At 30.5% G+C, this 26336-nt stretch overlaps 1 protein-coding gene across 1 annotated transcript in view; it reads left to right on the top strand.

Moving 5' to 3' along the window:
- The window catches only part of LOC132737478 (microtubule-associated protein futsch-like), an 85199-nt gene that overhangs the window by 15426 nt on the left and 43437 nt on the right, over positions 1-26336 (top strand). Inside the window, 9 exon segments of the mRNA XM_060724772.1 lie at positions 11338-11561; positions 13530-13679; positions 14707-14791; positions 16145-16190; positions 17765-17845; positions 18362-18471; positions 19348-19538; positions 19881-20159; positions 21021-21163. Of these exon segments, the coding sequence (XP_060580755.1) occupies positions 11338-11561; positions 13530-13679; positions 14707-14791; positions 16145-16190; positions 17765-17845; positions 18362-18471; positions 19348-19538; positions 19881-20159; positions 21021-21163 (1309 nt within the window).

The raw sequence follows: 26336 nt of genomic DNA, 5'->3' as shown, positions 1-26336 counted from the left end.
AGGCCAGCTTAAAGTGAAAGTTTTCGTTAATTCGCAATAGTGCAGTCGGTTAAGAGAATTTGTGGTTCGATCCTTACTGATGAAATTCTTTTAGACTTTACTCTCTCTTTATTTTTGCAGTATATTTTAATGGAACCGATTTTTTGTGTGTTTTACGGCATTGAAAAGACATTTATTGGTTTTAATCCGTTTTAATTTTAAACATGAATTCTTAAAACATGTTATTTAAAAAAAGAGTATAGACTTTACAAAATTAAGCAAAACATAATAAAACAAAACTAACAACATAAAAAATAATCATGTGTAGCTTTAATAATGTTGAAAGTATTAATAAGAATGAAAAAAACATGGATCAACGCGGTCTCGAACTCAAAACATCTATGAAACTTAAATTATAAACTCGTGCTTTACCCTATTGCGCTATAACGATCAGTACACTTAGTTCATAGATACAAATTAAATTAAATTCCATCGTACAACGTACATCTCACGGAACTTTCCGAAAATCTACCGAAGGTTAATATATTGTGTGCATCGACCGTGTAATCAGTATGTAATTGACAGGTTAATAAAACCAAACAATAATAAAGAAACAAAATATGCGAAGGATCAATTACAATTGATTAGTTGAGGTTTTAGTGGCAATGAAAGGTTACCTATTAAAATGTGCTCGGCCACTCCTTTTACTGTCGATATTCTTTAATGAAACAAAATTAAATGCAGTGTAAAGGATCAATTTCTTTACACTTTATAGGGAAAAATTTTGTTTGACAATGAATTATTCATGGTTCTCAATAACGAATTAAGTAAATGGTAAAATTTACATAACCGCAATTCTGTTTAAGTAAAAAGAACAACCTTGGTTTGAAAGATTATTCTATTGCAATGAGTAAATTAAGTGGAGGAGTGCACATGTTTTAATACGATAAAATTATTTCACTTTAAAAATTCCCGTGATCATGTTTCTAGTCTCAGTAAGGTGCGATGTTTTTACTGAAACTTGAATAATTGCAATTATCGAGCTGATCGTTGATCGAAGGTCTTTGAATATATTCAATATAATGAAAATTTGATACAATATTATTGTGACAAGCGTAAATAATATCATAAATTATCTAATTAATTTTTTTCATTGAAATTAAAGGTATATTTTCCTACACTGAACGATTTATAATAAATGGGTCAATGACTAGAAAAGATTTTTGAGCTACAAATGTATCAATACACTTAAAGAAGGATATTTAAAAAAAAAAATTATATATTTTTAATCAAAACTTTTAAGTGTAATCTGGATTGTTAAAAGATAGAATTAAAGATATTAAATTACAATTAAATTTATAATTGCAAACTGTAGGGGAATTTTAAATTCAATTTGAAATTAATTGTATGACATTAATTAATAATGACATTAATTATGGTCACTGAGACAAAATTGATCTCGGACATAGAGTGCAATGGTCAGTTTGTCTCTCACTGCTGGTGGGATAAGTTGTTGGTCACTTGTTGAGAAATTGGTAATTACTGGTTAGTAACGTATCCTGGAAAGTCGGTTAGGTGGACCGATTGCTGATATATAAGACTAATCAATATTGTGTTGAAATTGGGGAAAAAAATGGACAAACTATTCTTTAAATTTAAAAATATTGATAAAAATTGAAAAACATTTTAAAAAAGTTTTAAAAAACGTTAGCGACACACATTTTTTATCATGTGTAATAAAAATGTCACCGAGCATTTGAATGACAGCATAATTTTGATTTTTGTTTCTATTTTGTCAGGTAATGGTATTGTATCAGTTTGTTTTAACAAAATGGAGACATTAAAAAGGTCATTGTAAACTCTCACGAAAGAGGTTACCTTGTTATATTTATAAATTATTTAAATTGGGACTATACTAACAATTTTACAACCTTCACAAAATGAAAAATGGTAAATAGTTACAACAGGAAATTTGAAATAGAATATTTTTGAAAATAATTTTTATTTAAGAGAGTTTTTATTAATTTGAACTGAACTGTGAAATAGGGTATTCAAGATGCCTATGTATTTATTTATAAATAATTAATGTTTATTATTTATATTAACATTGCATCAATAGAATAAATTTGGTGTGATGAATTGGGTTAAGAAAATCCATTCATAAGATTTTGTACATTGTTGCCCTTATTCTTTCCAAACTTTTTGAAGGAAATACCTGTAGAGTCAAAAATACTTTAGAAAAAGGCATATTCATACAGATTTAATAATTATGTTGTTTACTTAACTCGGTAGTGTTTTAAATTAAAGTGTGGCAACATGGCCAAGTCAGATTAAAGCGTCAGACAAGTAACCATAGGATCTAGCTGTGTGGGTTTAAACCCTGTCAGGGGCATGTCATTGTTTCCTTTTGCAAGAAACTTTACGCCTTCTGCTCAGTACTGGTTGGTTCCAGTTACGGATTCCAGAGTGTGTTTATCAGTGATAGCTTCCAACACAACTGAACTAAAATAAATTCTGTATAAATTAAATAAAGTTTCACACTAGCACTCTTAAGGTCATATGGCAACTTTTCAGCTTTACTGATGGAGAATGACTTTAGGTACTCCACTTTACTTTATTGTAAGTTTTCCTGAGTAGAACTACTGACACGTGAATTCAATTGTCTAAGTTCAAGTGGGGTGGGGACGAGGGGCATTGTCTATGTTCAAGAAGGGTAGGGGGAGTGGAATATTCATTTTTGGTAAAAAGAATTCTATTAAAATGTTGCCTATTGCTTTTATTGTGGTATAAATTTAATGTTTAGTGTTACAATGGTCAAAATTGTATTGTCATGTAGTACCCGATTAAATATAAAAGTTACAATATATTTGTAATTGGTAATGAAAATATCATTCTGTTGTAAATATTATGAAAGGTTATCTTCAATATATCCGCACAATCAGTTGTTAAAGGCTTTAACATTTCAATAGGGCTGATATAACTCTTCTTGAAAGATAATTCACCACTTAAGAAAGAGGTTACCTCAAATCTGCTACTTTAAATACACACCATGTTATAATGCTCTGTAGGAACGGCACAATTTTACCTACTCAATACGTCACATTGTGCTTTTAATGTTTACATTATTGACAATCTGTCTATTTCTTTTGCTTCTATGGTTTGATTTTTTCATATTTTGTCAAACCCCTACTATAGTTACATAGCGCTTTTTAAGTTGCACCTGATAACTGCTTTCCCAGGCTTTCCTAACCAGTAATTGCACCTGTATGAATTGAGGAAGCCACAAGAGAATCTTACCACTGGTATTCCAACCCACCACTTCTGGACAAGGAGTAGAGTGCTCTAACTCTACACCATGCTTCAGTGTTCAAATGTTTTATTCAGCAACATTAGTGTCTATCTGCAATGCCTTAGAGATGATCTGCAATGTTTTAGTTAATTTGTAGTTTGCAGTCTTCAAGCACTATTTAAAGTATCTGCAATATTTTACTGACTCCTATTCTGGAATGGTACCTTTTGTTCTATATGATGGCAGCTTCCAATGTACAATATTCAAGTAAGAAGTGGTCTACATTGTTTTAATAGGATAATGCTCTGAAATGTCAATGTTTTTCTTTATGTCTACAAATGTAGTGGTTTGAACTTTTTTGATAGCTACCTGGTTTTATGTTTTTTTTCTGTGAACTAAATAAATCATACAATTTGTCATTTTCCAATATGATAACAATTTGATGGATACAAATACCAGTATGTTTAAGATAAACATGTAAAATTGCTTGGGTCAAAATCCCTTGAAAAATTTCATTTTTATTTACAGAGAGTTTTTATATCACAGCTTCTGTTTGTGTTGACAGGTACAGATAAGCAAGTGAAAGTTTATCTAACTTCTTTAACCTGTAACATCCTAGATGTTTGTTTGTATAGGAATATTTGCACTTGTTACCTTAACAAGGAGACGTTGGCTCATAAATATTACCATTTCATTTTAAATAGAATGTTAGTAAAGTAAGGATGGTCTAATATGACATCTTGAAACAATATGTTGGTTTCTTCCTGATGTTTAAATAAAGTAGCTGTTAGAGCGCCAGAAATACATTAGTACATGTGTTATGCCCCATATTTTACATTAAATTTTTTAGAGTTAACATTTTTAAATGCATTACTGGCTTAATGTCTTGCTAATATACCAGCTGTATAGAATCTGGCCAATATGGTCATCGAAGCAGTCCAGTCATCCCATGACCTAACAGAACTTTTTAGGACAGGTGCGTCTGTGGCCTAGTGGCCATATCATATGACCTTTACTGTGTGGGACGTGCTAGAAGAAACAAACTTTTTGGAACATTTAATATTGAACATAATTTTATATATTGTGTACATGTATATTACATGATAACTATTCAAAACAAAAAAAGTAAGAATTTGAAATAATTATGTCTCTTATTTGCTTTCTAAATAGAATTTAGACATTTTCAAATCTATAAATTGGCATAAAATTTAGTTTAAACATATTTTATTGCATCAAATACATGTAAAATATTATACAAAGTATAGAGTATACAACAAAAAGCAAATAGTTTGGGCAACAAGTTCAAGCCGTTTAAATTTAACTCTGTAACTTGTAGATGATGACATTATCCACAGGCAAGATTTTTTAAGACCAAAAGCCCCTATCATGACTTAAAGATGATTTTAACATTGTTGATATTCTGATGCAAGCAGTGACTGACAAAATTGTTTTGTTTTGTACTTCTTAATTTTTTTACAAGTTTTATATGTATAAATCTTTGTTCCAAGAGGAATTTTGTTAAATTAATGTAAGGGAAAGGAGAATATGTTTTTATGCACTGAACAAGTACAATTATCTCTTGGCTTTATTTACTGGTAAAAGCTGCAATAAATTTTAAAATCATGAAGAGGGCATTTTTCAAAATGACACATTAACAACATGATGGATTATGTAGTTAAAGTTGGTTTTTATTTATAAACTGCTAAAATATATGGTACACCTGTACGAAAGCTAAATTCTTCTTACATTCACCTTACAAGTTAGGATACAGGCACAAAATTAAATGCTTAATTATCCGTTTGGTTACCCTTACATGGATAAATTTGTGTAGTAGACTAGCGGTGTACATCCTGTAACGCAGAAATATTGCAAAAGTGAAGCTGCAATTTTATTCCGTCCAAATGTATGGCCGCAATAGGCATCACCAAGCCAAGTAGTCATTTTCACAAATGATCTTGAACAACAAAGACTTAAAATATCCTGCAATTATTTTTACCTAAGTTTGAAATGAAATACCTTTAAGCAGCTGTACATATGTTTGCACTTACATGTATTTAGTTCTTTCACTAATACTGTGTTATACTCATTTGACCATAAATTTGCAAAATTCAGCATTATACTTTCGCATAATTTCTGAATTGTTTTTATATTCCTGCATAACTGGATTGTCCTGTCTTTGTATTTGACACTTTCCATTGATAATGATTACTAAGAGATTCAAATTGTTAAAAGTTTGGTCAGTATGGTAAAGTACAGGCTGGCCTGAACATAAAGTGGCAAGTTAATAATTGTTGCTGTTAAATGGGCTTAAAGAAGCTAAATTTAACCATCAACGTCCTGAATTTTTGTTACAGACTTACCCTGTTTCCAATTTGGACTGGTCAATTCAAAATTTAAAGGATTTCTGTATCAAAATACAAAAATTAAGCTACCAGCATTATAGAGCGTGGTCGGACTGCACGGATTTACAAGCTGGCCTGGATCTATAACGGTGGCAATGACTTATCTAGATTTCTTCAGGTTATAGCCTAGATTTTATTTAGGCCATAATTTTGAAAAGAAATATAACATATAATTAATTATTAAATCTGACAGAAACACTAGGGGGGTTTTATCTTTGGATGTACGGTACTAAATATTTTTGTTTAATAAATTATATAGTTGCATAAGCATGTGATTTATTACATCAAGAAAATTTTGTGATAATATTGTATAAATAGTTCAACTGATGCAAATATTTCATGCAGTGGTATAAAAGGAGAAATAAAGAATAAGAAGTTAAAGAAATACAGACAAAACATTGCAAAATAGTTATAGATGTAAAATGAGACAAATTAAATTTGTTAAATATAGTATTTACATGAATCTTTTTACGACAATCACTTCATTTATTGATCTGAGAATGAGAACTGACCTAAATCTTGGGAAAATAAAATCTGTGTTCTTGTATTATTATACATTTTGTAACAAAATCGATCATTTCTCACAATACCTACTTGAATTAATTTCTTAACCAGTTCATGATTGTGGTTAGGAAGATAATTGCATTCTTTCACACACTGGTTGACAGGTAGCAAATATTGTACCAGGCTCTTTACCATATATTGATGTAAATATTGGCCGGCCAAGTGATGGGTCAATTACCAATGATTGATTGCCTCTTAGTACAAGATGCAGATACTTTTCAGCTTGTAGGTGGTATTATGGCTAGCTGGTGTTGGTTTAGCTGATTTGTTGGTACATCAGTAGGTTTTTTGTTTTTGGTTGAGTCACAAACCTGCGGTCATATTTCATTTCTTATCAATCTGATTAAAATCAGCTCCTAATTAATGCTATGCATTAGGATCTGATGAAAATTTCAAACTGCAAATGATCGGCTGACTTTCACAGTTTTGAAAGTGATGTGCTTTTAATCTTAAAAGCTGGAAATTCAATACTGAGTAGGTAATTTTCACAATTTTGTGTTGGCCATATAGCTGGCAAAACAGTCTTGCCCTTACGGTCTCAATTATTTTTTGTTTTTAGCTCGACTATACGAAGTATATGGAGAGCTGTCCTACTGGCCCCGGCGTCGGCGTCCAGATTTCAGATTAAAGTTTTGGTGCAGTAAAATATTTTTCACTATAACTTTGTCATTTCTTAAGGTATCAACTTCAAACTTCAAATATATGTTCCTTATCATCAACCACATTTTATGTGACAAGGTTCATAACTCTAGCACCAATATTTTCAGATTTATCTCCCCTTGAACTTAGAATTTTCCTTAAAAAATACTATTTTTTACTGTTACTTCTTTTTTTCTTAAGGGATCAACCTCATACTTCAAATATATGCACCTTATCATCATCCCCATCTTATGTGACAAGGTTCATAACTTTAGCACCAATATTTTCAGATTTATCTCCCCTTGAACTTAGAATTTTCTTTAAAAAGTATTATTTTTTACTGTAACTTATTTATTTCTAAAGGGATCAACTTCATACTTCAAATAAATGTACGTTATCATCATCCACATCTTATGTGACAAGGTTCATAACTCTAGCACCAATATTGCAAGAATTATCTCCTCATCAACTTAGATTTATTTACTAGAAAAATGTTATTTTTTACTATAACCTTTTTAGTTTTAAAGGTATCTACCTCAAACTTCAAATACTTATTCCTTATAATCAATTATATTTTATGTGACAATGTTCATAACTCTTGAAGTAATTTTACAGATTTATTTCTCTTTGAACTTAGGATTTTCTTTAAGAAATATTATAACTTTGTTACTTTATAAGGTATCTACTTCAAACTTCAAATATATACTTCTTATCATTACATACATGTTGTGTTACAAGGTTCATAACTCTAGCATGACTATTTCTAGAATTATTTCCCTTGAACTTGGAATTTATTTTAACAAATGTTATTTTTTTACTATAACTTAATACATAATTATACATAATTGATTTTTCTTTCATAGTTTTGTCCTCCTTACTCCGTCCAGTATTTTATTAGTCGAGCTTGGCTGTCTCCTGTGACAGCTCTTGTTATTTGTTTGGGTCGTCAGACCAAACAAATAATGGTAGCGAAATTTCAGACTCTAATGCTGTTAATTGCAAGTGCCGAAAGTAGTCCGCTTTTTTGAAGCGGTTACTTCCCTTTATATGTAACACTTAGGCCGAAAATTTAGGGGAGATCACTGTGTAAATATGGTGACATGACAGGCAGATTAATTTTCAAGCAAAATAATTCCTGAATGGTCGAAGATTTCTAATATTGTTTTATTCTTTATAGATATACATGCTTATAGTAAGCGCCATGATTATTTACACAAGTGTTAAACAACAGTTAGCGTCGTTACAAACCCTAACTAGAATAATATGGTTTTCTTCAGGCCATTATCATGAAAATCCGCCGTGGCCGAGGGGTTTGCGTGCTTGCTTAGGAAGCGAGAGGTCTGGAGTTCAAATCCCAGTTACGGCAAATCCTTTTTTTTTCAAATTGTTTAAGTCAAATTAACATTCGATCGAATATCATTGTTGCAATTAGTCTTATAGCCAATCAACTACAATTAAAACGCTGGAAAGCATTGGTGGCAATATACAAAAACAAATTGTTTTATAATCTCACAACCTTCACCTTTCTGACATTCTGAGACCCAAACAAATTCAGCGCCTTCTGTGCTTTGATCATATAACTGCAAACATAACAAAATATTAACAATTTGTTTTACATCCATGGACAGCAATATTTTAATACTTCGTCTAATTCCTTATATATCTGTAAATGACAGTTTGATTGCATGGTTAATAGTTTGATTGCATGGTTAATCCTTATCACACAATGAATGCAAAACAAATGCGGTGGCAATCAGATCTACATGCAAGAAATATCTTAGGTAGATCTAAACTTTAGTCAGATTGGGGTTTTTGTAGCCATACAGGTCTGCTTTCATGTCACTTGTCTAGGACAAGACTAATGCAGTTAATTTACCTTGGCTTCCTGAAAGGTCGTAAGATTGAGGACTTATGGCTTCTTGTTCAGATTTGCCTCTATTTGACTTCTATATAGGTTTGTTCAATTTCTCAGAAAACTTACATTATCTTGGTTTAAAAATCTGATTGATAAATATCTTACTTTATCACAGCTTTTGTTAAAGATTTGAGGTCTACTTCCTCAATGTACTAAAAGTTGGTTAGAAAAGGTTCAGGGCTGTAACTGTTTGAGCAATCCAGGTGTAATTGGTTCCATCATTAGGCAAGGAAAAATACAGTGAAAACTCTGAAAACCGGACCCTCTCCGGATTTGACCAAAAGTCCGGTTTTCAGAGGATTCCGGTTTTCAGAGGTTTTATACATTTATTGATAATCATGATGTGATTGAACAATGACTTTGTTAAAACATTTTTTATTTACTTTTTAACATGTTTATCTAAGTCATATTTTAATTTCTTTTAGCAATTAATGTCTTAAGTAATTTTATTATGCAAATCCATGAATAAAATACAGAAAGTCAGAAATTAAAACAACACATTGTCTGAAATATATCTTTTTAATTGGCTTTTGAAATGTGTAATTAATGGACTTTAGTATTACTATTTTTGCATGTAAAAAATATTTAAAAAAAAAGATCAAAAATTTTAGCAAAACAGGAATCATTTTACAAAAGTTTATAATTCTTTTAGACATTTTATATTTAAAGTAGAAATAAAACAGACAACAAATTAAAAACATTTAGAAAAATCATACCTGTACAGGGAAAGGCACAATTATAATGAAAGAGCTATATAAATTTAATTGACAATAAGAAATAACCCCCCACTTACATGTGTTTCCACACCTGCATGGATAAAAAGGTGATCATTAACTGGTAATTGATCATGTCACCTGTTGAAATACTTTAAAATACACAGAAAGTTGACACTTGAAATTGTTGTCCGGTTTTCAGAGGATTTTTTATGCATGTTTAGCATTAGAAGCCACAGAAAAGCGTCCGGTTTTCGGAATTCAGAGGTTCCGGTATTCAGAGGTTTTTTTTCAATGAACATATAAGGAGAAAATACGGGACTTTTGAAATGGTCCGGTTTTCAGAGGATTCCGGTTTTCAGAGGGTCCGGTTTTCAGAGTTTTTACTGTACTATGCCACAGTTGATCTCTGATATTGAGTTTAAATAGTCTTTAAATTTTGTCTTTTACTGCTGATTTTGAAATCATGCAATTAACAGTTGGTCACTTATGGAGAAATTTATAATAACTGGTTTATTAAGTTATTCACAGAGATATGACCAAAATTATGTAAAATCAGCATAAAAATCATACAAACAACATATTTTAGCGGCATAAATAATTGAGATGTAATTTTAAAAGCTTTTTGCAATATTTACAAATTATATCTCATTCTAGAATATACAAGAATAGACTGTAAAATTTTAATTTCAAATCATTTTACATGCAGTTTATCCTATGAATAGCTTATTTATGTAGTTAAAGATTTCATTACCATATTAAATAACATAGGTATTTCCTCTGTATACTACAGTAAGTGTTACGTGAGAAAACCCAGTCTTATTCAAAATTTCTTTAAATTCATGGCCATGGAAAATAGATGAGATATGATCTGTTTAAATATGACAGTCAGATGTTTAATCATTGTGTAGCGAAGTCAGGTAGGACATCTTGTTTTACATGACACAGATACATTTTAAAGTTGTACTGTGTAATATAAAATGTTGAGGGAAGGGAGGTTATGCATCCGAGTAAATACAAGTAGGTTACAGAGTAAACTCCCTTGGATTTTTTTTAAAATTATCTTCATTACAAGCTGCATCATTCAAATTTTAGTCATTTAACATGTTTATATAGGTCCGATTTAGAATTTATATATAATTAATAGAGCAATATGAATTTTATTAGAAAATCATTGTGGTTATTGGATGCCATTTATTTGATCATCTAGGCCTAGCGTCATCAAAATACAAGAAGAATGGTTAAAATAATTGATGTTTTTTCTGGTTATTGCAAATCAATGGCCAATAAAATCAAAGGTTTCTGCTTATAGAATTTAATGCTCATTACTTGATAATAAAGTTATTGATGTGTAAACAGCATAAATTTTATTAGTCTCTGAATTTTCTGTTGTCAACAATCATAATTTTTTTCATGTTTATTTTTGCAATGTTGAAAATCTTATTGTCGAAACAGCTGTATTTTGTATTTTTTTATTATTCATAGACCTTTAATAGTGTGATTTTGATGCAAAATTATGCATTGACATTCAAAATACATATTGACCTATTACATCAGAATTTGATGATGTCACAATGACATCATCAACGAAGGGTGAGCGTCTGCCTCTCTACCCAGATCAAGTATGGATTCAAGCCTTAACTGGATCATGACCATGTTTCCTAATAAAACAACAATTTCAGAAAAGGAAAGTGTTCAAATAAGCTTTAAGCTTTCAAAAATTAGTATATTTAAATTAACAGGTCAAGTCCTATGTGTGAATTTCAGGTAATAAAATCTATATTTTGACCTCAACAGAAATATATACATTGTACAATGTATATATTTATATTTCAGGAATCTGGCGGACGTGAGCAATGACAATGTTCTCAGTGTAGAGGAGTTTGTGCTTGCTATGCATTTAATATTGAAAGTGAAGGAAGGTCTTCCTATCCCACGAACACTTCCCAAACATCTAGTCCCTAAGACAATCCCAGCTGTAGATATATCAGAGATTTCGGACAGTGAAAGAACTGCTTACCAAAATGTGTTCAACAAACTATCTCATGCACAAATTGATGGTAATATATCTGTGTTCAATTTTTTTGTTAGCTCGACTTTTCGAAGAATATGAGAGCTATTGTAGTCGCCCCGGCGTCGGCGTCAGCGTCCGCGTCTGCGTTGGTTAAAGTTTTTTGTAAAGTCAAATATCTCAATTATTACTTGAGATATTCAATTGAAACTTACAATACTTATTTATAGTAACAAGGTACATCTGATTGACAAGTTTGATAACTCTGCCTACAATATTTACAGAATTATGCCCCTTTTTAACTTAGAAATTTTGGTTAAAGTTTTTTGTAAAGTAAAATATCTCAATTATTGCTTGAGATATTCAATTGAAACTTACAATACTTATTTATAGTAACAAGGTACATCAGATTGACAAGTTGGTTAACTCTGCCTACAATATTGACAGAATTATGCCCCTTTTTAACTTAGAAATTTTGGTTAAAGTTTTTTGTAAAGTCAAATATCTCAATTATTGCTTGAGATATTCAATTGAAACTTACAATACTTATTTAAAGTAACAAGGTACATCAGATTGACAAGTTGGATAACTCTGCCTACAATATTGACAGAATTATGCCCCTCTGGAACTTGGAAATTTTGGTTAAAGTTTTTTTGTAAAGTCAAATATCTCAATTATTGCTTGAGATATTCAATTGAAATTTAAAATACTTTTTTATAGTAACAATGTACATCAGTTTGCAAAATTGCATAACTCTGACTGCAATATTTGCAGAATTATTTGCCCCTTTGAAACTTAGAAATTTTGGTTAAAGGTTATTAAGGTCTTCAAAGATATTTACTTGAAACTTTACACATGCACTTAGGGTCATAATTGGAGGGTCATAATTGTATGTCACTGACCAAGTTCCATAACTCTATCTTGCATTAAAGCTGATTCATATCCCCTTTTCTACTTAGTCTCTTGGTTAATGTTTACATGCAAGTTTTATATATCTCAATAACTATTAAAGATATTTATTTAAAACTTCACATATGCATTTAGGGTCATAATTGTAGGTCACTGACAAAGATCCATAATTCTATCTTGCATTTAGGCTGATTTTTCTCCCCTTTTTCAACTTAGAAATTCATGGTAAAGTTTTGCTTGTAAGCTGTTATCTCAATAACTACTGAAGGGTTTGTGCCTTTTTTGGGACAATTTTATGCATTCATAATAATAAAGCAGTGATTTACTTGATAAAACATCTTAATAACAAGCGTTTGTACCTTTTCTGTCAAATTTATGTATTCATAGGTAATTAGTATTATTATACTCAATAAAACACCCTTGTGACATTACCTTCCGAATAGTCAAGCCAATACTGTATAATTAGACTCTCTCTAAGGCCTATAACATGAATTTATAAAAAAAAAAATTAGCCCTTTTGTGAACTTAAAAAATTTAAAATTATCAAGGCTCTTTTACTATCAAGCACTTAGAATAGTCGAGCGTGCTGTCCTACCGACAGCTCTTGTTTTTTCATTATTTTTTTTCATACATAATTATTTGACACATGTATCTGTTATGATTTCATTTATTAACCATATCATACGAAATTTATACTCTTTGTATTTGGAACAGTCTATTTATTTTAAGGGAGGGGAGTGCAATGTTAAAATGATAAAAATGAGTAGCAAACAGAATAGAACCTTGTCAGCCTGCAGGGAACTGGACAGTATGGCATGGCCATCTCATAGCGCAGGGAGTTTATTTCATGGCTTGCATAAAGTAAAGCCATTATCTTAATAAAAGGTTCGAGAATAAAAAAGTCAAAGTCCTGATATTTCAAGGGATGGGGAAGTTTTATTGCAGTTCAATGAAGCACAGGTTATTACAGTCATCTGTGATATTAAACTCATCATTTCGAAATGTGAAGATAAGATAAATGCATGATTGTCACGTATTAAATTCACCATAGTGAGATATCAAACTATAGTCTTGTTACTCACTTTCACAACTGTTGTTTATTTCTCAGCCATTCAAGGGAGACAACTCTTATTGGAGTCAGCATTGTCAGGGGAAGAGTTGTCTCATATATGGGACTTGTCAGATATAAACAGAGATGGACAGCTGGACAGAAATGAATGGAATGTGTCATGTCATCTTGTACGACATCTAAAACAAGGTATTAAAATTCTATATACATATATAGTGTAATGTTCTCTGACATGAATAGTTGTTAACATACAGATTGTTTTATCAAGAAGTATGTTGTGAAGGGCATAGAGTGTCGGGTGTCACTGAATGGGTAATGCTCGGAACTAGTAATCTATTGCTCAAACCCCATCAGAGACAATGTCATTTACTTGAGCAAGAAACTTTACACTCATGGCTTAGAACTGGTTGGTTCCAGGAATAGATTCAAGAATGCCTAAAAGCTTATAGTCTTCTACACATTCAAACTAAAATAAATGCTATATAAACTATAATGGCATACAGATGGATACATATGGACAATCAAAATGTTTTATTTCCATGCCACTATATGTATACAGCATTGGCACCTGTAAACTTTAAAAGAAATTGGAAATTATACCAGCAAAATACAGTTAATTACTGTATTATTGACCTGGTGTTGTCAGAGAATTAAAGCTCTCATTAATATTTGTTTACCTTACTATCCAACGCTATGGTTAAATAAAATGAAATTGTCAGATTGATTAAATGTTTGATCTGCTAATAGAAATTCTTGTTGTTGTTTTTTTGTTTGGCAAAGTGATTGAAAGATTTTAAATATTTTGAAAGTATAATTAAAAAGCTTTGAAGTAGGTCTTTCAGCCTACATTAAAACTTGTTTGACAGTAATCTAAAAATTGTACAGAATATGAAACTATAATTATATGGTTATTATTTAACCCTTAACCTGCTGAAATTGTGTAATGGACTTGCCCTGCTTTGAATTTGGAACAGTCCATTCAAAGTTTCAGGGATTTCAGTAACAAAATACAATAGATTAAGCTTCCACAAGTATAGAGCCTTGTCAGGGTTCACAGTAATACAGACTAGCCTGGCTCTATACTGGTAGTAAAGGCTAATCACTTTTGGATCCAGCAGATTGCAGGTCTAAGGATGTGAAGATAGTTGATATATATGTTGGATTCATCAATATATGTATAATAGTTATGAGTGCTAATTTGTTGTGTTAACTTTAGGTGGAAAATTATCTGGTCCAGTGAATGTTTTCCAGTTGATACCTCAATGTCTATCTCCGGTTTGTTACCTCGCAAGAAAACACAGGTATGATATAATTCTTGAAAAAAAAAACAATATCAGTTTTTTTTAAAATGAAAGTATTGCAATTAAAAGAAAATTACAAGTTTCGCTGCAATGTTCTTCTTGTATTTATTTCTGTAACTTCGATTTATCTTGATTTTGGATTGTTCATGAAAAACAGGAATTTAAATTTTTGTGTCTTCAAGTAAATATTTGTTGTTGATAAATACATGACCTCTATACATGACCTCTATACATGACCTCTACTGATTTATCATTGAACAAAATGTTATATTTGCTCTCTTATAATAACACTTGACTGTTGCTATGATAGATAAATGTTTCTTATTCTTGTATTGTATAGCTACTGTTGACAATATACTTACTTTAATTGAGTGTTGCCAAGTATCAAAATTTGTTTTAAAACTAGCAGAGATTTAAGATAATTTAGTGAAATAATTCTGGTCTTTTCTTTCATCTGACCTTGTATGTTTTAAATGTTGAAACATACATTATCATTAAAGTTTATTTTTAATATTCACTAATCTGTTATCAAATTGAAAATATGTCAATACTCATTTATTCACTCCTAAATTAACATTTCATTATCTAGATTTTTAGAGGTACTTGATTGATTAGATTTTCTTGAATAATTGTGGAATATGTTCTGTTTTTAAACTTTTAGAGTATGGCTTAAAATATTAGAATTTTCTTGGGTATGTTTTCATGTTTGATTTTTGTTTTTTGTTTTGTTTTTTGTCAAGTTAAATTTTAGATTTCTCAAAGAATTTTTATGCTGACCTTGAAAAATCTTTTTTACATTGTTTGCATTGAGCACAATATTGTGACTTAAAATTTGATACCTATTTATTGTTATTTATGAGCGGGAATTTGAATATCAAAATAAGATGTTTGAAATCATTGATTATCTGGGACAGTGTACAATACAGCAGATATTTTATAGATTTTTACTTGCACAAAAAGGAGATTGCGGTGTAACCTGTTATGGACACATGATATATGAGCTGTTGAACCTTTGTCTTTAATTTTTAATGTAATATTGTTTTGGGGATAAGTACAGCAGGAATAGTAATATGTCAGTATAGAAGAACTATACTGGCAATAAAGGATTATTGAATTTTCTCTTTTAAGTTTAAACAAAGGTGTTTGATTAGATTTTCCAGAATAACTGAAGAACATGTTCTGCTACTGAAATTTTAGTCAGACTTATTTATTATAGCTGATACATGTTATTGAATATTTTGTGCATTATATAAATATGTGGCATATGAATTTTGGTGAGCTTTTTCTGTAATCCTGCGAATTTTTTTTCGCTGTTGTGTGTATTGTAACTGAAAGACTTCTTGTGGTTTTCAGAGTTGAAGAGTACAACAAAAAGAAACATCATCTTATGACATTAAAGGTATATATATATATTTTATTTTTAATCGCAAAAAAAAAACGTTTCTATTACTGCAACATATATTTTATGAAGTTTGCTTCATACAAGATGCATGTATTTGAAAGTTTTGATATTTGTAATGCTGCAATGCATGACTAAATTTCAAGGAAATTTGATCATATTTATGTATATAACTTATATCAAATTAGGATGAAGTGAAAATGCAGACATAAAAAAATGCACAATTTTCCTTGTTTTGAATATTTAAGTTGAAATTCAAATACATGCATGTGTATTAAGTTGGAATAGTATTGTAATACAGATGTGATGTTTGAATAAGAGGGCTTGTAAATCAGTAGAGTTAATATAAAATTGTTGCTTATAATGACCTTTGAACAACCTCCCAAAGTTCTGAAGTGGATTGTAGAAAATTAGTATTAGTTTACTCACATTAATCTGTCCGTTTATATTGGATTCCTGACCAAAAATAAATATAATATATTGCTTATATCTCTGACTTTATGTTTACTTTCATTTTGAATGGTACTCCATAACTACCATTTGGCAACTAATTTTGCATACTTAGAGCTACTTTAACTTTGGTCATTAAATGCTCCCTCCCTGGTTTTGAATAATCTTTGTTGTATTTTAGCTGGGCATGAGTCTAGCAATGATTGCAATTGTGGGAAAAATCCTGGTAGTTTTCAAGCAGTAATATTACATATTTGTTGGTTGCCTGTCAATGAATTACATTTCAAGTGATCTATATATAGATTATATTGACACCGACCTTTAGAGGTCATTGAGGGACATAGAATTTTGTTAGTATTTTACCTTCCATGTGTATATTTTGTCTAGGACTGACTTATTCTGAAATCAGTTGTCATAGCATTTTGAGCTATTATAAAGGCACATTTATTTAAATCAGGATTTTATATAAAAAAAAATCATAAAGATGGAAATACAGAGTAAGTATGAGTATACTTTTTAATAATTAACACATTTTTTAAAAAATTTTTTAGTAATAAAAGATGAACTTAAAATAAAGTGATTTCAATTAGATTATAGTTAATTTATTTTTAAACACTTTAGATGTATGTGAATTGCTTTTAAAAGCATAATTTCAATTCAGATATTGAACAACATAATTTATGCTTTCTTGTCTTTTGTAACATTGTTTTCCAAAAATATTTCTGAAACACAAAAGTGAAAATTATCCACAGTTCTGTGTACAAAAAGGTGATGTGCTAAGTAAAGTTATTTTTTATGAGAATCAGTTTTAAGCATAATCATTCTGTAATATTGTTGTGGAATTTCACATCAGTTTGACATTATCAATAATCAATATTTGGTTTATAAGGATTTAAATATCTTATTGATTTGATGATTGATCTATATTGAACAATGATTAATGTATTGATGAATTGTCAAAAGATAGGGCGCAAAAATTAAGCTGATTGGTGTTATAGTAGTTTACATGTTTCCCTTTTCATTGTTTAAAGACCATTGTTAAGGAAAGGAAAGGGTGTATGAAGTGATGGTAATATTGGTTATCAACATTTTAATAACAAATAATTGTTTTTGTTCCACATCAGGAGAGGCGTAAATCACAGATTGATAGTGAATCTAGGAGACTTGAACTGTTGAAGAAAAGATTTGCACTTCACAAAGAACTTGTAAGTATCATTTATTTTTAAATGTTTTGTTTTTTCAGTAGGGTTTTTTTTCTGTCATTTTTTTTTCTTTTGAGGAAACAGTAGTATGCTTTGAGAGAGAAAAGGATTCAGATGCCTGGAGTCATTATTTTATTCTAACTTTTGATTTCAGATAATTCAGATGCCTTAAATCATATATCTAACTTTTGATTTCAGAATGTTAATTTTGATAAGGTTTTAAGGTGTGATGTGTGACATTATAATCTTCATTTCTAGTTGAATAATTCATTTATTGTTAACCCAATCATAACAATATTGGAACTGAAATGGCAAAGCCTATGCCACTTGCAAGGTTGCAGAACCATGTCGCCTCAAAAGACACTTAGAATTCTTACTACTCAATTTAAGTATTTTGACTGGACTATTTCGAATTTGGCACAGTCACAGAGCAAGTCCATTTATTATTTCTGCTGAATATTCATAAGCAGTTATAATATTTACTAAAATCTAGATATTAAAATGTTTAATGTATTATAGTACGAGTGTTCAAAATCGACGGAGGGTATAACAGTTCCAGAGGAAGAGTACAATCTCTACAAGGAAAAGGAGGAGAGTAACATTGAGAAAGTTGAAGCTGTTATATACAGGTTGGTTGAGTACTTTCTTGCCCCTCAGCGCTGTGGGTTCAAATCCCATCAGGGACTTTTGATTCTTTCATGTACACTAGTTTTCTTTGGGTTTACTTTATATTAAAAGTAACAATGCACTTAACATTTACATGTGACAGGATATTTATTAACATTTCATCACGTTTGTATCTTGGAATGCATTTGATTAAATTTTTTCTTTTTAAAGAGTCATACAAAAGAATCTAATTATGTTTATCTCTCCAAACGTGCACATAAATATTATCTTTGAATTGTGTGATAAATGTTCTGTTTAATTAAATTTTTATGTTTTTCTTATGTGATTTAATGAAGATGAATTGTCAAAAGAAAAAAAAATGACTTTGGGAATGTTGCAACATAAGCACATGCAATAATGTACTTTAACAAACAGTGATTGCCTTTATGGTCGTTTCTTTTGTTATTTGTTGATAAGATATTATTTAGGGATTCATTTTCATCAAATTTAGATCAAGAAAACAGTATTAATGATAAATAAAAGAAAGATAAAGAAACAGAAAAAAGTCTTTCATCTTGCTGTTTAAATTCAAAATTAATTTGAATTTTCTTGTTGAAGAAGATTATCATTCTAAAAAGAGTCATCTTGCTGTAAAAAATTTAAATGTGATTCCTCTATCTTCACCCTTATGTAGAGCTTGGCTGAAAAAAGGCGTCTTGATGTTAAAGTCTCAAACGTGAAACCTTCCATCTTTGTCCTCAATTAGGAAACAATTCTAAAAACAGTCAACTTGCTGTTAAAATCTCAAATGCTACAACCCTTTCTTGTCCTATTCTTGTATCACTGTCGTTACTTCATGTATAGAAGGTTTTTAAATATTTGATTTATTTATATTATAGATTAAAGAAGGAGCATGAGAATATACGTCAGCAGACGGTAAAGGTTATACTCGGTGAACAAGGTAGTTTACAGGAAGATGCTAGACTTGTCAAGCTAGAACAAGAAGATGTGAGGCAAAAATTAGCCACTTATCATACCAAAGCTACCAAAGATCCTGATCCATTTCATCAACTCTATGAACTTAGAAGAGGTATTAATATTCACAATTTTTCAGTTCATTTGCCTGTATTTTTTTTTCATTTTTTTTTCTTTCTTTTTTTGTTATAACAAGTAATGCTAATTTGAATGAGCTTTTGTGTATACCTTTTGTTAAGAGCATGTATATGATCTTAATGGGAAATCACTTTCCACTTTTTGGCTTAATATGCCTTACTTCATATTCTTTATTAGTTTTCATTCATTCTCATGAACATAGATTCAAATGTCAAAATCCATTAAAATGTAGAGCTGTAGAGCACATGAATGTAATTTTGGCTTGTTAGATGATTGTTTTAAAATTTTATAGATCAAATGCATGATAATTTGTTTTCAGATTTAAGAAAGCGGAGCACGCTTTCCGAGGGTGAGGAACCAGAAGTTCATTTCCCATTTACAGCAAACCCTTTTGATAAGGAATCCCTTCAACCAAAGTTTTCCGGCCACTCAATATTCATATCTCCCAACCCTCGTGTATTCAACAATAATAACAGTCACAAAGAGGCAGCCATTTTGAAGGAACTTTGTGGGTTCGGAGACGGGTTTGTAGAAAAGTGGTGTGACGGAGTGACAGTTGGCGACCTTGACGTTGATCCTATATTCATGTCAATAAATGGTAAGGGAAAGGATTTTGTATACTTAAGATGTAGAATATTTTAAAATATGTTTGTCTTTATATTTTAGTTATATTATTAAATACAGTTAATGGAATAAGAGATTGAAATAGCTTTGGGAACAGATTTTTTTATGATTTTTAGTTCGACTATTTGATAAGAATAAGTAGAGCTATCCTAGTCACCGGAGCGTCGGCAATTGCGTAACTGCTTATGTTAAAGTTTTTGTAACACGTCAATTATTTTCAAAGTCCAAGAACATATGGCTTTGAAACTTTGCACACTTGTTCAACATGATGACCCTAACCTATAGACAGGATAAGGTAACTCTATCAAGCATTTTGACAGAATTATGCCCCTTTCAACTAAGAATTTACGTTAAAGTTTGCATACCACCTCAGATATTTTCATATTCCATTGACATCTGGCTTAGAAACAACACTTCTTTGAGAGCATTATAGGACTCTTTCCAAGGCCTATAACTGCAACATGGATTTAAAGAAAAATTTGGCCCTTTTGTTTAACTTTGTTAAATTTAACATTATCAAGGCATCTTTTACTAATAAACACTAAGAATAGTCAAGCGTGCTGTCCTACTGACAGCTCTTGTTTAATATATGTTTGATTTAATATGGAACAGAAGACATGTACAGTCATATTCTCAGTTGTGAGTTAAGTTTGTAGAAGAAACACAAGTTTCACAAACAGTGTGTAAAAGATTTCTCTAAGGTGATTTTACCTGTTAATGGTGGAAAAATGTTAAAATATCAGATCTTACTTGCTTTTTATAACATTATGACTAATGCAGATTGCACAAAATAAAATGAATTTTGATATTGAAATTTTGCCTGATATCCTTACAGTGCCAATGGATAACCGTTGTTGGTCCGGTGTTAACTGGTCAGAGACCGGTAATGAGCAGGTTAAAGGGTTACACCAGAAACTGGTTGATCTAAAAATAGAAATGCAGAATCTTAACGAGGATAATGGCGGACAGTTATTGTTTGTAAGTAAATTGTGGATCCCTAGATAATGTGGTGTCTTTTATTTCAGTTATATCTAAAATCTAATCGTTTCTTGTAAAATATTCATGTCTTTTCTTGTGTCATAAACATTATGTGTATTCCTAATCCTTTTGTTATGTAATGTGTAATGTATTCTTGTGACATATACATACTTGTGTAATTCTTTCTTCCTGTACATTTTCTCATATAGCTAAGTGCTAAATTTTATCATACCCTTGTGCAACATTGTCACCTGAGATTTAATATGATACAATTAATTATGAATGTCTTACCTGTTTTAATCTTCATTGCAAAAATATATCAAACAATTATAACATATAACTCCATAGAAATATATGTAACATTTCTTTTTGGGTCTCATATTGTTTTCTTTAGATTGAGAATACAATAATTCATATCTACCTTACTCGAGTAACACAATGGTTTTCTCCCTTTCCTTTATAAAAAGTTTATCAGGATTTTAACTGTAGTTAGTTTATCTCTCATTCTCTGTATGCAAATTAATTGTAAATGATAATTAAATTCGTAGTAGTGACATGTATTGAGATTCTGTGTGTTAGTTTTACTTATGAACCTGCATGTTTACTGTCATGAGAAAGACAGATTTGCTGATTGCTCTGTTAAAATATGTCGCCTTACAGTAGTTTGATTATGATGAAAGCTAGATGCTATTTTGAAGTCAGCTTCCTGGAATAAACTGGTGCTGGTCTGTGTCATGTGATACAACCATGGCTGTGACTCCAGCAAAGATCGTACCCATAATTTCTTGTCTGAGAGGCTGACACCTTAACCATAAGACTTATCTGTCCCTTTCTCTCATCATTTGAAGAAAAAAAAAACTGACACATGCCATAACGAAACAAAATGGAAACAAAAAATTATTCATGAGCTCCTATTGTTGCACTACAAGAACAAAATGTGGGTAGATTTTAAAGGTACTTTTTCATAGTTCACAAAGATTTTGATTTCAACTTAATTTGTTTTAAAACATATTTGTGGTTATACATAAAAATTATATAAAACATGTGAACTTAGAGCTGATAGTATGACAAATATCGCTGGTATTATTTTTGTGTGTGTGTGTGTTTTTTTTTTTTCCTGCTAAAATTCTGTCATGACTTACAAGGATATCAGTCAATGGGAAATTTTATATTTAACTGATATACTTCCAAGTATTATATAAAAAAAGGTCTCTCAGTCTGAAATATGAGATCATATGCACACTTTTTTGTATTATACTGGAAACTGATATTTTTATGGATGATTTTAGGTTTTTCTATTTAACAAACAAAATAATATTAGTTAAAACACAAAAAAATTGATACAAGTGGTCACATTTCTGTATTAAAAAAAACAATAACAAACAGTTGATTTGGAGAACATTTTGAATTTTTACTCTGACACCTTATAAAAAACAGTTGTTACCTTTAGTGAAGTAATGGGTTAACTTCCATTTAATTATATTAGGAGTTAACCTGTTACTGCACTAAGTTGACACATTGTGCTAATTTAAAATATGCAGATAACATTGTTTTTTAAGTAGAGAATTGAAATATAAAAAAAATTGCCCTAAGGCTTTCTTTTAATTTATAAATAAATAGGGTATCTGTGACATTAATGATCTTAGTAAAAGAGATTTGTATATTATTTCACAAGATAATGCAAAAGTGAAAATGAAAATCGCCACTCCATTATTCCCACAGCTTAAACTAGATAAACGCTCCTTAAAATACTTCAAAAACAGGCTAAACACCTTAAACCAAAGTTTCAGTACATTGTGAAGCATTTAATTTTCTATTTAGTTTCCACAAATAGGCCTATTTTATTTACTAACTTGTAAGGATTACAAAACAATAGTACAATAAAAAATCTAGAATAAAGACTGTAAGATTTTAACAGTGGGTAGGGTCATATTTAATTTCAACACTTTATGGTCGACTTAAAGTATTGACTGGTTTTCCAACTCCAACAAAGCTTTACTGAGTGGATAGATATAGAAATGTTTACCCAGTCTGTCATCAAGTTTTTGGCCGCTGATCATTTGGAACACCTTTTGTTTTAAAGTGATAACAGATAGTAGCGCTATCTCAACATTTTGGATAATCTTCTGTCATCAAGGTTAGTCTCACTGATAATCTGCCTTTTTTTATCAATTTAAAAACTTGATATATTTTATAATCATATAGTCATAAATTATTATTGAAAAATTGACAATGCATTAAAATTTAATGCAAAATTACAGAATGATATGTCTGTAAGGAAGTTTCAAAATGTCTTTGAAAGTATTGGTATATTTGATGAAGATATTGTATTAAATTATTTTTCAAACCCTAGTCCTTCTAAATCGTAAACAGTCTATTATAGCATAATAAGGATTTTTATTTTATGTTAGTATACTTACTAAGGTTGGAGAAGCTTGCAGTATAGGGCTTGGTCAGACTGCACAAAAGTGTGCACCTGTTTGGTGCGACACAACTGTAGCTGAAATTACATAATGAAGGAGTTATATCCATTTTGCACCAATCCATTGCTGCACACTTACTGAAAGGTGGCTCACTCCAGTATATTGTTAGTTATTTTAATTTGGAGCCACAGATATAGAAATTACTCCATTCCTGAAGATGGTGCAAATTAAAATTACACAGGACTTTTGTTTTTAAATCTGAAAGACTTGTTCATGATTTTAGATTGGGTAGCATGGGATTTAACTTGCGATACCTAGGGTTTTGGTCAGAGTTTACTAGGCCACTATTGCCCTCTTGCCTGACTGTATTCTGCTGACATAGGTGTTTTATTATTGCTGCTAGCTATGCCTAGTTATCTAAATTTATTAAATTATAACAACCTTATTTGGTACTATATGACTGCTTCATAAAGAAGAAAAAGTTGTAAACTAAATGTATACCTTTTAAAGTTTGGAGAAACAGCTCTTTTAATGTTGGCAGGTAAATAGAGTTATTATTGCAAAAACAAATATAAAAAAAATTAAACTTAAGTCTACCTTTCACTGCAGATAACATTTTTTATGCAAGATAATGCACACACACATTGAATCTCTACAAATAAAAAAAAATAAAAAATCCTTAAAGGACATGATTTGATTTTCACATTCCACGTAGACATAATGTTAGGAATATTTATGGTTTCAGAGAAGGTTTGTACAGTTTGAAGTGTTCAACAAACAAGTGTTATCTATTTATACCACCTCCCAGCAGTCTACTTTATATACATTATCACAATAAATACTGATTCGGATAAGAACAAACGCCTATTGTGTGTCAAATTGTCAAAAATGAATATGCTGTTAAAAAACCATAAAAGTGATCCAAAGCTCCTGTTTAAGTACTTTACACTCAGTATAGAGACAAATATATGTATATGAGATAAGAAATAGGCTGCATTTTTTCAGTCACCAAACTGTGTGTCAAGCATATTTAAATGGTCATTTATCATGCAAGCTGAAATGAATTTGATGAGCCTCTTTTAGGGGCTGCAACAGCTAAAACTAAAAAAAAACGACCTTGAATCTTTTTCTCATGGGTTAAGCAACTTTTGGATCAATCTTTGCCAAAATTGATAGTGAACATTAGACCATACTTAAAATTGTTCAAATAAATTTGTTTAATCCCCTGTTAAGGGCCCACAGTGAAAAAAACTTTGGAACACGTTCTTGTATACCAATGTAACATTTATTCAAGTGAGCAATGCAATGGGCTATTATGACCTGTTTGTTGAAGGTTGAATTTTAAGTGACACTAACACTGTAAATGTCAACATTCCAAGTAGACCAGTAGAGGACTGCTTTGGACACCCCTCAATTTGGTGCCCACCTTGCATTATTATAGGTAAAAAAATGGAGTGGCACTAAATAAACTCACTAACTCTTACTTTGCAAGTTGAATGTTCAGTGACATGCCAAAACAGTTAATACATTAAGATATCTGATAAGATTCTGAAATACTAAAGGTGTTTTATTTTTGCTATGAGTTTAATAGCTACAATATATAACTTCAAGAATTTTGTTGAAAATTATAATTTTGTGTCCAAACCTTAGCATAAAAACTCTATTGTCATTTCTTATGACCATATCAAGAACAAAACCAATTGTTGTTAATTAAACATTGATTGATTGGTTATTTGTTATTTATTGTACAGGCAGCATGTACTGTGGTCAACACACCTAGTTTTATGAGAATATAACGTCCAGCTGATTGAACCCCATTGGAGAGCTTTGTCATGCAACTTTTACTTTTTGCTTCAAACCTAATGATTATTAAACAAATAAATGTCAGCGGAACTAAATTGATGAGTTATTACTAATTTTTTTTTTAGAGGAGAAAATTTTTATGATTCAGTTATTTGTGTTATGTATTGTCATATTTTGTCATAGCATACTGTTAACTTAAATTTGTATATGGTTATGGAACTTATCTTACTCTATTTTGACACAGTATTTAAAATATTTGATAAGATTTGATAAATTGAGAATATCACTGAACTACTTCCTTACATGTATAACAATTCTCCCTTTGGCATTTTGTCTATATATTTAAATATTTATAAGTCTGATGTTTATTTCTTTGCATTTGGAAGTAGATTTATTTATTTTAACCTTTGCATGTTTGCAGAGATATTGACAGACTAATATGGCATCAGTATGGAGCCAGCTAATTCTTCACATCCCACCATTTCAGATATCAAAGTCCCTGAAAGAAACCATGGAGTGTTCCAAGTCCATTCCACAAATCTAGTTGATAAAATTTTAAGTAGTAAACTAAATGGTACAAAGTTTGTACAGGGTTGATCCTTTTTCCTTGCCGTTTCAGATAAGCTATTAAAAAATAAATTCTCCCGTTTGATTCTTATAAAGTTTGATTCTTATAAAAAAAATATCTACTGAAAAAAACTAACACCACACCTGCAAAATATCTAGATTCTTGAAATGTCAAAGGCAAAACTATAGAAGTCAGGAATGATCTGCACCATACCAGTAGATTTGTATGCCACTGAAACAAGAAAATATTGTAACCATACCCACAGTGTTTGTAACAATAAAACTTGATGCTGAAATATGAAACTGATCCAAATTAAGTACTATGAAAAAACATTAAAAAACATTTAAATAAATTCTCCAGTTCGTTATTTATTGTACAT

The sequence above is a fragment of the Ruditapes philippinarum genome, unplaced genomic scaffold (genome assembly GCF_026571515.1).
Source record: "Ruditapes philippinarum isolate M1 unplaced genomic scaffold, ASM2657151v2 ctg1195_1_1_1_1, whole genome shotgun sequence".
Lineage (NCBI taxonomy): Eukaryota > Metazoa > Mollusca > Bivalvia > Venerida > Veneridae > Ruditapes > Ruditapes philippinarum.
This window is presented reverse-complemented; position numbering and strand designations above follow the sequence as displayed.